This window comes from Falco rusticolus, chromosome 9 (genome assembly GCF_015220075.1).
Source record: "Falco rusticolus isolate bFalRus1 chromosome 9, bFalRus1.pri, whole genome shotgun sequence".
Taxonomy (NCBI): domain Eukaryota; kingdom Metazoa; phylum Chordata; class Aves; order Falconiformes; family Falconidae; genus Falco; species Falco rusticolus.
Window position 1 is genome coordinate 29,925,081 of NC_051195.1, and position 14,805 is coordinate 29,939,885.

At 47.5% G+C, this 14,805-nt stretch overlaps 1 protein-coding gene across 1 annotated transcript; it reads right to left on the reverse strand.

The window, feature by feature from the left end:
* Window positions 1-642: 642 nt before the first annotated feature.
* Window positions 643-14,629, reverse strand: C9H10orf95 (chromosome 9 C10orf95 homolog). Its single transcript, XM_037398960.1, has 2 exons — window positions 13,642-14,629; window positions 643-2,196 (listed from the first exon to the last, which is right to left on the reverse strand). Exon 2 carries the CDS (start codon window positions 2,131-2,133, stop codon window positions 1,456-1,458), a length of 678 nt encoding a protein of 225 aa, XP_037254857.1. The 5' UTR covers window positions 2,134-2,196; window positions 13,642-14,629; the 3' UTR covers window positions 643-1,455.
* Between the last annotated feature and the right edge of the window lie 176 nt (window positions 14,630-14,805).

Below are 14,805 nucleotides of genomic sequence, written 5' to 3' on the forward strand. Positions count from 1 at the left end.
GCTTGTTCTGAGGCTTCTGCAGCAGTTTTTCTGGTTCAGTCCTCCCGCAGCTTTATTTGGCAACAGAGTTAACCCATTTCCAAGAAGCTGATTGTGGAAGGGGAAATCCAGATAGTTGCTGAGACACTCCGGCAATTGCTTAAACAAACAAAAATTATTGCATTAATTAAAAAAACAAATCCACTTGCTTTGACTTTATAGCAATCCAGAACCACCAAGAGCCTCCAAGTTCACCTTCACAGGCCCTCTCCATTGCTAGGCAGGTTGGGAACACAGAGTTCCCTCCTGCATTAGGCGGCCTTTCTCCCATGTGGCATAGCAGGGGGGGCTATGGGGGAACAGAGCAGGTCCCCTCTTTCTCTTGGATGCTCAAAGTCCTTGTTCACCTGCAAAAAGGAAGCCATCAGGCAACAAACTGGAACAAGACAAGGTACTGCCAAGCAGAATAACCCACCACAGCTGGGCAAGAACCATGTCAGAAGTCATACCTAACTTTGCAAAAAGGTGACAGATCAGATTTCAGCAGGAGACACTGCTGTCAGGTAACTAAAAAATAGGAATACAAGCATTTGCATGTGTTTTTTTTTGTTTATTTATAATAATTTAAAAGAAAGAAGTTTGCAAGCAGGTCAGACCCAGCCCCTCACAACCCTCCAGGTTTCCAGCACAACTCTGAAGTCCACCCTTCCAAAAGGCCAAGCTGTGGCAGTACTGTGCTTCACACACTTCCAGTAACTTTGCCAGAGAGCCAGCACCTCCAACCAGAGCTGAGTCAGACCCAGAACAGGGCTTCAAGCAGCAATTTCAACAAGGACATGTGGCCAGAAGGACTGAACACCAGGTTACCCAGCATAGGAGGATGGGGACACCAGGATCTTCTGACAGCACACAGGGAAGTCCTGTGTACAGGCATCACACAGTGATCAAGCACAACGATATGGTCATAAACAACAGTGACAAGATATGCAGCCAATTGCTCTTCACAGTGCTCAAGAACCCCTCTCTCCTCTGGGACCTGTACTGCCCCCAGCCTGGAGGAAATCCCATTTTAGTCTCCTTAACTGAGTGCCAGGAAGGGAGCCAGCTTCCAGGACCTTCCCTTGGACAGGGTAGGTAGAGGCCCATCTTCTCTAATCAAGGGTGGCTGCCTGGAAATCCCCACACCAGACCATGACCACTCAACCAAACCAGTGGAAATCAAATGTTCATTTCAAAACCAGAACCAAAGAGCTGATCCGACAGACAGACAAGTGCCATGTGGTTTCTTCACAGGATGTGCATTGTGCATCAAATAGGGTAAAGCTGCTGTAAACTTGTGGAGGATGGTGATCAGTTAGAAGCTAACAGGAATGGTGGCATCGCTTGCTTATGCTGCTTTCCAGCTGCACCAAGAGCAGCTGCCAACAGGCTCCCACAAGGGCTCTGGACCATCTGTCCAGTGGGTAACTAACTATATCAATATCTCAGTTTCTTCTTCTTCTTCTTACAGTTCTGGTCCTCACTGCTATTATCATCTGCCTCGCTGGCACTGGGGGTCAGAGCTGGCTGGATGACTTTTTCCACTACATATTCCTGCTCTCCTACCTTGGGGTCTCCCTTAACCAAGAACTCCCCTTTCCGGTAGGTTATGGAGACGCTGGTCCGTGGGTAGGTGCCATAAACCCTCCGGAGATCATCCTTTACAAATTTTGGGAGGTCTTTCCTTGGTCCAAACACTTTTCTGAGCTTCCCCCACTGTAGCTCCCCTCTCATCATGAAGCCTTCTGGCCATATGTCTCGATATTGATCTGACCTCTGGTAGGCAACACAGGGATTATAGTTGGCATAGGGATTGTAGAAAGGAATGGGGACCATGGGAGGTGAGTGCCAGGTGTAGTATGGACGGAAGTAGGGATTAGAGGCACTGTAGAGATGATGATACTCCACCTGACCTCCCACATAGTCAGGGTAGCTGTTCTGGTCCACCACAAAGGTGATGGGTCGGCTGTAGAAGTTGTGCATGTGGATGGGAGGGAATATCACAGAGCTGGTCACATCGTCAGCTCTTCCAGTCTGCAGCGGTGCGTAGGTGCAGGCAGAAGGTGGGATCATGGCTGGGTAATACTCCCGTGGCACAAAGCCAGACTGGTACATGGTACAGGAGCTGGGGTTTCACATAAAGGACGTTTCTCCAGAGTGGTTGATGAGTCTCAAAAGCTATGAGGGCAAGAGGGAAAGATAGAAGATTTACATGGGTTATACACATTCCAGAGCCAGGTTGAATAAGGAAATAGGCCTAGCACTGTAAGCTAACTACCAACAAATTAACAGAACATGTTCCTGCCCCAGGAACAGGCCACAAACACAGCTACATTGCCAGTAACTGCCTTTTAGCTGCTCAGCAGGACTCCTCATTTAACCCACCCAGACCTCAGAGTTAGGATGGAAACAATATGGCATAAAAACACCACTGAGGGTAGAAGAGGTGGCCTCATATCCTCATGACACATCTTTGTACTGCTGAGAGGCAGCAAGACAGATTGCAAAAAGCCAGAGACCCTTGAGCAGGCATAAAAACGGGGAAGGCAAGCACAAGTGAAAGAAGCCCAGAAATAAAGCAAGCAGGCAAAGAAAGAGGACATAGCCCAGCTCTGCTGCAATTATTTCAGTGCCATTCTGTCCAGACAAGGAGATAAAAACAATCTTCAACTGTCCTTGACTCTCCCCATGCTCCTAAAGCCCTGCTTCTACTCTGAGAAGCAAGCAAGACTTGTGCCTACTGTTCTAGAGCAAGATCCAGGCACATCTACATTTCCTCTGATGAGTTCTTGTGTAAAGGAATCTCATTTTGGTCTCAGTAGTTACCATTCATATTTAAGCATGCATTTACCTTGAGCAACTTTGACCTACAGCTGAATTTGTTGCTAGCCTGCCCTCACCAGATGATCCAAGCATACTCTAGGGCATTAAGCTATGTCCTACCATGACTCATTATCCTCTCCTCAAGGGCAGGAAAGGAAGCTGTACATAGCATGAGTTTTTTTTAAAAAGAGTTTACTACCAGAGACAGGAAAAGATCATGCACAGAAAAGTAAAGGCAGCAAGTTTTTTGCATTTGGTTCCCGCCCCCAGCTTCAGATCCCGTAGGCTCTTTTTGCTCCAGCCTTAAATACAGAGCTGCCTCTCACACAAGTGTTGATCAAGAAGATGAAATTCTTCCCTCAGTTCAGTGCTTTCCTCCAGCTTAACAGGAAATTTGGCAGTCTCCAAAAAAACTTGCCTGTCACAAGCAATGCTGGGTACTACACAATGAAGGTTTTTATTTTTTCAGCCAGCACAAGTTGTTCCTGTCCCTTGAGGTTTGTAATCTGCACTAGGTCAAGCCTGCTTTTGCCATGGGTGCAGAGCTAGAAGTCTACCCCCTGCACAGGTGAACAGCACTAGATTCAGACAAGACCAGGCAGTACCCTTAACCAAGATTTGCAGCATAGGAGCCAAACCGCATCATAACCATCACCTCCACAAACAGGAGGAAAAAGAAAGGGTGAAGAGGGGGGAAAGTTCACAACCTACTTCACTTAAGGCCATTACAAAAAAGGCTTGAACAGCTTCAAGCAAAATAAAGCAAGCAAGCTTGAATAGGTTTGGCCGAGGTCCCCCCAGCTCCCTAGCAGGTGGGGAGGAGGAGAGCAGGCACTGTGCCATTTCCTGCATTTAGCCCAGGTTCCAACGTACAGCATAGCTCTCAGGCACTCACCAGGCAAGGTCAGGGCTGAGTGCCTCTCTGTGCCCAAGAGCTCCTGAACATTTCTTCCCAAGTTTGCCTGGCCACTAAAGAGATTTAGAGCTGAGCCCCCTGCAGCAAGGGGCACCACTGCATCCTGTTTAAGCATAATTCATTAGACCTTTATTGAAAGGACACAAAAAGCTAGTTCCCAAACACCCTGCCTGCCTAACTTGCTCAGAACCACCGCAAAAATCCAGAGGGGTATTATATATCAATGGCAGCATGAGGTGGATAAATTGAATAGACAGACTAGTTTTTAAGAAGAGGCTAAGTGCCTGTTTTAATCCACTTCAACCCCACATCCCTATTGAGATCCACAGGATCATTTCCATGGATCCTTTGTGTTTCAGAGTAAGTGGTCTCCACAGAGAACATGCAGCTGTTGCATCCATTGAGTGGAACAAAGCAAACCCAGCTTTTACCTCTGCTGCTGCATCAGTGTGCTGCTTCATGCCAGTTTAGGACAGCTCTGGAGAAGCTGTTATCTAGTTGATGACCTGCCCTCACGCAAAAGCTACAGATGGCCAGCCCATCTACCATTTGCTGTAGCACCTTGTGCTTCAGCTGGCAGCATCAGTGCTCCCAACTCTTCCCTGTAGTCACAGAAGGGGCAATAGGCTGTCTCAATCACTCAGGTTTTAGCACTGAGGCAGCCTGAGCAGAGCTATTAATTGCTTTGATTTTGCACTGGAGAAAGATAAGGGGAACAAGCTGGTGGCTCAGCCAGGCACGATGGCCCAGAAGAGGAAGCAAACTGAAGAGATAGCAGGGAGGGGGGATGAGGGACAGAGGGATGGGACGAGATGCGGATTAAGCAGGGCCGGGAACACGCCAGGCCAACACTGTCACACACAACGACAGAAGTGAAGACATTCCCCTGGAAACAGATCACCCAGGAGGAGAGTGTTGACAGCTGACACAGCGTAGACAATACTTCAGAGACCGGGAGGAAGCTGGCAGTCCGGCAGGGTGAGCCTTGGCTTGGTGGCTGGGCTCCAACTGGCTTTGCCTTTCCCAGGCTCTGCTGCACAGCTGCCTGGTGCTGCCCTGTCCCCACCAGCTCCCCAGCACAGAGCTCTCCCCCTGTGCCTGAGCACCAGAGCTCTCAGGATTGCCCTGACACTGGCTTACCTTCTCAAGCACAAGGGGCTGAATCCCAGTTCCTGGCTTGCAGGGCACTATGCCGCTCTGAATCATTAGGTGTGTTGCAACAAGGTTTTGCTATGCAGGAGGCACAAGGCTTCTGCCCTGCCCCTCCAGAGCTGCAGCCTTGTGTGTGCTCCCAGGGACTGACAACATGGTTCACACCAGAATTACACCAGTGCTTGTTGTTCATATTGACCTTCAGGCTGCTTCGGCTTCCAGAGGCAGGCGTTGGGAGACCACAGCTGGACCAAAGCCTTGCTGGACTCTGTAGAGCCGAGCTAGAGTGTGACAAATGCAAGTCTACAGCAGGAAAGGGTTTTGACAGCATCGGTACCAGCTTGCCTGATCCTTGCCTTATCAAGCTTACTGGGAAGTGAGAACAGGCAGTGCTTCAGGGAAAACTGGGTTTGCCAGGAGGGTGATCTTCTGTTAGGCCATCTGATGGCTGGAAAGCATCAAAAGCCAGATGCTTAAGAAAACCAACCCCCAGCCATCAACATTACCTAGTGATACCCCTTGAGGAAAGGGTCCAACCCTATCTCTTCTCCCTTTCCTCTTCATCAGCGCCTACTTCTTGTCTCTCCAGTGCCAGCAGCCAGAGGCTGCCCTGGCTTTGGAGGTAAACATCCAACAGCCTCCATCTCTCTCTCCACGAGCAGCTGTCAGACTAGAAGCAGAGAGGGGATCCTGGCTGACCTGTCTCTTCAGGCTACCACCCACTTTCTTCCCTTGCTCCAGTTTCAAGCTCTACTATGTCACATGGGAAAAATCACCTCATCTGTTGCTTGGCACCTGGATGTCCTGAACAGAAAAGGGCAAAACAGTCCTCAAAGCTTGAGCTGAGCTCTCCTAAATGCCTCCCCGGTCCTGAGATCCACTGACAGTCATCAATATACACCAGCTTGTTGGTGGCACAGACTGAAAGAGTGGGTGTGTGGGCACCATTGCTGTGCCTGAGAGCCAAGCCACCCTAGCCAGGGCACTGGTTGCTCCCAGCTGGCGACTACAGCTCCAAGCAGCCAACCCAGTAAGAAAGGCCACAGCAAGAAACAAGCCAGCCTCTCCCTTCAAGCCTTTCCAGCAGTTTTGACCTTGCTGAAAAAGGGTTAAAAAAAAAAAAAGAAAAAAGCTCCTAAGAAGGTCACAGCCAGCTGAAATGAGACAGTCATCTCTGCTTGGTGAGAACATGATACCTCAGACTCTTCCGAGGCTTGCCAGAGCCTACTCCAGCAATTCCCTCGCCTACTGCCCAGCCATCTGGCAGGGCTTCTCTCCTCACACATCTTGGTGCAGGTCAAGGAGACTGACACCACAGCTCCAAAAATACTTGATACAGCACCAGCTGACCCAGACAGAGTTGCTATGGAGCAATCAAGCAATGTTTGCAACACAAAACCAGAGAGTACACTTGACAGCTCAAGTATAAAAGAGATCCTGTTTCACTGCTATTATGCAGTTACTACAGGTGATGAATCCACCACTAGTTAATACAGAAATGCCCAAGGCTGGTAGGGCTTTTCTAGCATCTAAAGCAGCAGAAATCACCTTGCCAGCATTACAGAATAACATGGTTTTGCTGCACATGTCTCAGATACGTGGAGCTTTACTGTCACACAGGCTAGCTTAGCATTTGGGGAGCTTTCTGTTCAGCTACTCATGGAGCACAAAAAACACTGTGAGCTGCAGAAAACAGAGCAAAGTGTGAATATTCAAGTCTACGCCAGACTGCACATACTCTACGAGAGATTTTAAAACAAGCCTGACTGTAGCATGGGCACAGACCAACATACAAGATGTACCACAGTATCCAACATGCAGAAGTCGTGCAAGTATTTCTGATATGTCTGGACAGGTAGCCAGACATACCTATCTCTGTTTCACAAAGACCAACAGTTCCAGCATACTGAAAGCCAACACAACTGCAGAGACATTGAACCCACAGGAGAGAACATGGTTGAGACTGAGTAAAATAGATGGCCAAGACTATTCTGGCCTCATGCCATTGCCCTATGATCAGCTCCCAAACAAAGAGAATGGGGAGATCCTGTTAAGTTACCTTTTCCTCTCTACTGTTCCAGCACCCAAACTCTCAGACTCTTCTTTCTGGCTTTCTTCCTGCCCTGTTCTTCTCCCCACCCCACAAAAACCACAGGTCTGTTGCCATTGCTCTGTAGCAACTCCCAGACAGACAGGGATGAATACTGCAAAAGCAGTATTTTCCCCTAAACAAGGGGATGAAGAAGTCATGAGTTATTTCCAGTTAGTCTCCCCATTTTGAACAGATACTGCAAAACTGTTGCCATCTGACAAGGCCTTGGCAAGGTCCTCCCTTGGAAAAAACCGAAACTTCAAGGACTCTTCTGGAAGAGAGAGGTTAAAACGGAACATACTCATCAAGCTAAGGTTTGTCTTTCACAGTTCTGTTGTCAGAGTCCCACATGCTTATGCTTCTTGGGGAGGTGGGAGAGCTGTACAACACAATAGCTTTGATCCTCTGCCACCAGTACTGATCCTTAGGACAGTGGCACTTGGCTGACTTCCTTAAGGGGATGCTTTCTCTCAGCCAGATGAGCCTGGCAACAACACAGGAATTCAAGGAAAGTGCAATAGCTCATTACAATCTGGATCCTTTCAGGCCTTAATTTTTATCTAGGGGAGCAGATTCTTAATCATGGAAGCACTTTTGGATTTTTCACCCACCTCTACACCCCCAAGATAATACAGCACCATGAATTTTTGCTGTACTCTCCAAGAAGAGAGCAAACCCACACTGTCCTAGCAAAGCACTCCAAGGAGTGTTAAATACTTCCACAAGAGGTTACTACATTATGCCTAGTACAAGGTGCCACAAGGCAGTAGCCAAATCTCAGCAAGACAGACCAGGACTGCAGAGAATGGGTCCAGCCTCCCATTTGCTGGGCAAAGCCCACTACAACCTCAGGGGAGGCCTGACTTCTTGGAAGAGACAAGCTCTCGTGGCATCTAAAAAAAAAAAAAAAAAAGGAGCAAGTGCTGTGTGGTGGGCTGAGGTGAAATGGGGCCATTTCTGCCCCACTGCTGCTCACCCACTGCACCCCTGTGACTCTTCCAGCAGCACAGAGCACAGTGTGATTGAGGGCAGCACCCTACCAGCTCCCACAGCAGGCCAGCTCAGGAGGAGCATTTCTGCTTCAGTCTTGAGCCCCGAGTGTCACCATGGTCACCGATTTCTGTATGCAATTAGTTTTCTGTAAAGCCACAGTGCATGGAGCGCCATTACCTGCTTCCTACAGGCAGAGCTGGCACTGCATACTGGGAGCTGGACAGCTATTACATACCAGTGTCTCCTTACACTGATCCTCTATTAGGTCGCTCTAGACTGAAAGTTTGGTGAGGCAGAGTATGCAGCCTCTGCTTCTCAGAAAGGGGTGAGGCTATTTGCCATGCTCCCTTGTGCTGTCTAGCAGTATAAAGGAAGATAACCCATACTGAAAGCTCCTTGAAAATAGCCATGAGAAAGAAAAGATCTTTGCAGAGAAGAGTACTTTGAATGAAAGCTTAATGGCTCTCCATAGAGCGGTAAAGCTACAAGGTGGAAAGGGTTTGAGAGAGAGATTAGTAGGAACAGGAAAACTCCACCAACCCAGATAGTTTTGTATGTTTTTAGTAAAAGGTAAATACAAAAGCAATTTTGATGGAATCAAAGAAAGCAGCAGCACAGGGCAGCAGACAGATGGAGATGGCTGTGGGCCACCCTACTTGCCCCTGGGGTGCAGAGCTGGACAGAAGCAGCAGCTAAGTGGTGACACCCTCACTTTGGCAGCAGGACAAGTTTCTAGACTGGGCCAGTTCCTTCACCCACTAATCTCTGAAGCTGTCTAACAAAAAATTTAGCTCTGTGAGCAGAGTTGAGGAGCCTGGAACAGCCCTGAGTGGCAGGGCACCTGTATGTAGGCTTTGCAGAATGCAAAAAATGCTGGTCTACAAGGCTCTTCAGCCAGGAAGAAGGTTGTTTGTATCACTCAATGTGCCAGAGGAGCAACTGGCACTGGAGGAAGGCCAGCAAGCAGCCTCCTCTCCTTCCCACACCACTCATCCAGTCTGAGGAGCTCCCCCAGTTCTTCCTCCCACACCACAGAAGGGACCTTTCCATCAGCAGCTACTTCACTATCCAAATTCTTACAGCTGCTTAAGCCAAGTGAAAAGATATCATGAGCACAGCTGATATCAGAGTCCCTTTTGGGATGGCCAGCCTAGAGGACCTCAGACACACCAACTCCCTCCCCATGGGAAGAACAAGCTGCCACCTTAATGAGAGAACATTCATACAAAACGTACCACACTTGATGCTCCCCTCCAAGAGGTGGGCTCAGAATTACTCCTGGGTCTTGCACCATGAACAACCCCTTCGGCTCAGCCAAGAGGAAGGATTTAGTTTAAGCCAGAAGACTCCAGTCCTCATCCTTCTCCCTCTGAACTCTGCTGTTACTAGTGCATCATGAAGAAAAGAGCTCCAGCTGGCACTGATAACTGCAGAAGTAGCAGTTAATGCTTATTACAGTCAGTCACCCCTTATATAGGCCCTCTGAAGAGGGAGTATATCTGTTTCAGCTATTCAAAGCAGCATTCCCAGAAAGCGCTGAAATCTAGCATGGGTCTGGCATTTATTTCTGAAGTCTGTGCAAAGCCCAGACTCTGTACGAGGTCAAAACACCAGGAAAAGCCCTAGCTATTGCAAAGCAAGTCTTTACTTGACTCTGATGATCTAAAAACCACCCCCTTGCATAATTGTTCAAATAGTGGTCAAAATACAACTCAGTGCTGACAGAGAGGTTTGGAGCAGCCACTCCTATTCTCACTGCAGCTGCTGGATATCACTGCAGGTCTAAAACAGCTGCATTGCCAAGAATAAAACATGGTGAGTGTTACCGCAGGGACACTGCATCAGCAGGAAAGTCTTTGGAAGCCACCCCTGCCTCTTGCCAAGGTAATTCTGACACTGTCACCCCTTCAGCCTCTCCCCGTCTGCTGCACCACAGTCTAGATTTTGGACACGCTCCAAGCTTTCTCCTTCCTCGATATGCCCCCCTTTCAGCATGGCCTAACTTCTGCTGTATTAAAGCTCCCACCATCAGTGTTTTCTTCCTAGCAACCGCTGTAGGCACCCTTCACATCAGAACCTCACCAGAGGTTCAAATCTGTGCCCCATGTCTCAGGATCCCAGTCAGCCCTTTTTCCTCATACAAACAGCCACCACCTTTTTCCTCACACAAACCCTTTTCCAGACATAGCTCTACACCCAGGCGCTACTTTTTTCAATAATCAAGCATATTTTAATCTGCACTTCATAGCATTTAGAGTCCCAAGGATCCCCCTCCGTGTTTAAACACAGCCTGCACAACCAGACCCACTCCTACTCTCACTTAACAGTTCATCTGATATCCATCACCGCTATCCACACACACTCTTTAAAGAAATCTCAGTATCAGTTAGCTCAAGCTTCCAAATAGGAGATCCCAGACCAGCCCCCAGCTGTCACTTCCCCCACCCAGCTGTTCCCCTTCAGATTGCAGTCTTGAGACAACTGACTCAGACTAACTTATCAATCAATCACACCAATAGGTCAACTGAATGATCAATAACCTCATTAACACACCACTAGTATCTCATCGTTATTTGTATCATTTTGTGCATGACTATGAAGCTACTAATCAAGTCTTATGAACCACACAAAACTGCTACTGAGTTACAGGTGTGTCACCTTTCCCTCCCATACCACTTAATACTAGGGTGCAAGCTCATCCCTCTTTGCTCTGCCCTCCCACACCAAGTCTTTCCAACACAGACCTGATGGAGAGTCCAGCAGGTTGTCTACAGAGCATCTTTCCAGCATCCCAGTGGATCCGGGTCCTCAGGCTTCACTACCATCAGTGGATGTCTGCACTCCTGCAGTCAGCTGCTCCCACTTTCATTCTTTTGTCTCATTTCCTATCTTACTCTTTCATTTCAAGATGCACTTTTTTTTTTCCCATGCTCATGCCTCCCTTCCTCCAGTCTCCTCCCAAATAGACAATCCAACCCTAATTACTTCTTCCCTATTGGTCTCAGTTTTGCTACATCCATAACCAAGTCTGGTGTTTCTGATACCATTACCTAGGCAATCTCCGCCTTACCTGTTACTACTGCTATGGTGTGGATAGCCTTGCAAGGTTCTACCCTGCAAGAGCTGCTTCAGACACCCTATAGTTATCTGTTTCCTCCTGGTTATGCATTGCTTACTTCACACACTCCAAGACAAAACATTCTACCTTAGCCTTGATTCCTCTGCCCAGCTCTAGTTACATACAGGCACTTTCTTATCTTGCACAAGTTTGCACATGGCAGAGCAACACGTTTTGCACACTGTTTTTGTGCTTTCACAGCATCCCACTCTCTTCAACTGCTTGAATAGAAGTCTTTGCCCTTGAAGTGCTCTTGGGAGAGTCTCCTGGTGTTCTGCAAAGGCCTTAGCTGGTTACATAGCCTGGTTCTCCAGAGAGACTTCATGCCTACAGTGGGTTTGCTCTGTTGACACACACTAGCATCCAACGCCACAGCAAACATTTGCATTTTAGCTACTTGCGTTTAAAATACACTTGTGTCCCATTCCGGTGCATCCTGCAACAAGGATGCATGTTTAGAAGTGAGGAAGGCATAACTTCTTATGCACTTCCCATGGGATAAACACCCCAAACACTGTGACAGGGTGGGAAAGAGATTATCCCGACTTTGGGGTTATATTATATATCATTCCTTTAGCGTAAAAGGAATGTTTTCTGATATAACAGCAATACACATTATTTCTAGCTTAAGTTCAACCATCTGAGCTAGAATTACCCATGGAAATACCGCTCTTGTTGCATCCCTCACGGCAAACAGCTGCAGCATCTGCTGATCTATAACTCTGTAATAAGTTAAAAAAATAGAACTACCTTCTGTTATGGTCTTTAGACAATACAGAACATAGCTCACAAATAACGCTATTGATTTTTCTTTTTAAATGGGACTCAAAAGGCAATCTTGTATTTCCAAGAACACAATCACTCAGAGAAGCCTTTCTATGCCATTTTTTTCTGAACTAAAAGTTTAAAACCTATCATCACACAACAATAACAATTTACATTAGTATCTCTCACAAACAGGTGATTCTAGGAAAAAGTTACAGGCTAGAGCTGACATGAATCAGCATGCTATACGTGGACTCACATCTATTACATAAGACAGCAGATATGCCAGGGTGAAGAAGACACCACCTCCAGAGGGATTTAAGTACTGGTGTTTTCAAAAAGCCAAGCAGAGTGCAAAATACCTCAGCTGTACATTGCTACTACAAACATTTAAGCTAGCACTAGTATTGCTTTGCTACTGTAGCTAGTAAAACATTACAGCATAACCAGTCTTTAGTCGTAAGTGCAGAAAACGGACATTTGCTTGGTGTGCATGTACTCACATCACAGGGAAAGCCAATGAAGATGATGCCTTCACTTAACTGAGGAGTAAGGAGGAACAGGATACACAACATGATCTTAAGAAGGTAACATGCTTTCTACAGTTTCTTTTCACTGATGTATCTTGGTGACATCAGCAGAGCTAGGAGATGCACTAAGATACCAAATTACACCTTGCAGAGGCTTTCCTGTAGTAGCCAGGGCTGCAGTTACCTGTCTGAACATGCCCTTGTAGTCAAGAAAAACAACAGGCAGCTCATTCTTTCAGCAATTACATTGCATGTTCAAACAGGGAACTTTAAGTCCAACTGCCTACAGACAAGAATACTAAAGCTAGTAAAAGGTCCATGTCTTAGCTAGTCAGATTGCCTTATAGAGAAAAAATAGAACTTGAACGTAAAGACTTAGGCATCACAAGGATGAAAGGCACAGGTAAAAGAACAGCTAAAGTCAGCATGCTAAGCCAGCCCAGAAAAACCTCAAAAACACTCACCAAAACTTCAGGCTGTTTCTCAAAGCAGCAAAATGCTGTTTTTAACACTTAAAGAAAACTTGTAAACTTTAAAGTAGCCCACCACAGAGTACTTCAGAAACAAACCCTACTGCTTCTTTGTTTTAGTCCCATAAACTCCTTGCTCATACTCAGCTACCAACAGCAAAGCTAGTATTTGTGGCTTATTCAGTAGGTTGTACTTAAGAAGCCATACAAATGGCTCCCATCAGCATTACCTTATTGTAAACACCTGCACCATTACGAGCCTTTACAGATACAAATCCCCACCCAGTTTTAAAAAGGGTGACAGGATCTGCAAGGTCAGTTCATCATTGCTCAGCACAGCTGCTGCAGCAGAGCACACTCCTTAGGGATGCTTAGTGCTTTGCTCTGCTGCAGGTAATTTCAATCGCTGATGTTAAATACCTACAAATCACTCTTTAATTATAAAACCTGTTCTATGGACTTATAAAAATGACCAATGTAGGAAGCCATTAGTAAGTCTAATACACAAAAACATGAGGAGGTAGTACTGATACCAAAAAATGAGAGACAAAACTCTCTAGTACCCAGTTAAGAGTGTTAGAATGCAGCCATTTTTTATTTTCAGTGCTGGATGCACAGGGCATAAGTTCTGTCCACTGTGCACATCAGCTTTGTTCACTGTTTATCTTTATGTGGCAAATCTATACATATTAATGACATTTCTGAGAAACTATTAGCATATGCATTACAGTTCCATGAACTACTTATCGTATCTACACTCTTACTATGCATGTGTGGCCTAACGGGTCGGAGGTCCTCTGGTGGTTATTTGGGACATCTTCATCTTCTTTATCCTCTTCTTTTCATCACCTTCTTCTGGCTCTGGTTCAGCACTCTGGGCTCATGTCTTGATTTCAGACAGGTTCTGTTCTACTTAGTAGCTAAACTATACAGTGCAGTATTCTACTAGTAGCTGAACTATGTAATAACGGTGTTGTGCATCTAGGCCATGTCATGGATACATAGCTGCAACATTTACAGTTAAGCACACTAGTAAAATTCCTCCGGTATCAGTAGGGTGGAATGATCCTTTTCTGAACATAAGAACTGGCTTTTGCCTCAGTTTTCCCTGATGAAGTTAGTGAATACTTGGATGAGAACAACTGTCGTGGTAAGAGGTGGAAGGCGATAAATATGCTGAAAACAGGAGTTATTTCTTTGAGAGAAAGGTCCAAAGAGAGCGCTTAAAGGACAACAACAGTCTCTATTTTTGAACTATATGGGATGTAACGTAAACAAATCCTGGGAGAAAAGTGTAAGTAGCTGATGACTATGGCCTGGGAGACAAGCATGGCATTTGATGGATTAGGGGGAAGACTACCTGCCCCCTGTGTTACCACATTCATCGTTTTGCTTCCTTAGTCATTTTGCAGCTTGGCACAACGCTCTTTTGAGGCTCCCTCGGAGCAGTTCGAGGTGTTTAAGGTGAAAAGGCGCCACAAGCCCAGCGCCCAGCTACCTCCCCCGGCGGGCACCTCGGGCTTCCCAGCGCCGCTCTCCTCCGGCCCCGCGATGCCGGTGAGCGGGCTGTCAGGCCCCACAGCAGTCTGTCCACTGCCGGGCACCTTCGCTGCCCGCCTTGGCGTGGGTGGTGAGGGTCCGGCCTGGCCCGGCCGACCGGCTGCCCCGGGCCCGCCAACGTTCCTATGGCGACGGGCGCCCCGCGAGCCGGGTAGATCATAGAGCAGCCAGCCCGCTCCGGCTAGAAGGGTCGCAGCGAGCCCGCCCCTGCCGCGCCACCTGGCAGGCGGGGCGGGGCTAATGCAAACGAGGCGGCGGAGGGCACCGGGGCGGTGTTCAGCTGCTTCCCCGCGAGGTGACCTCACGCGAGATGGCGGCCGGGAGGGGGCGGCTTCGCTTGCCAGGACGCAAGATGGCCGCGGGGCGGG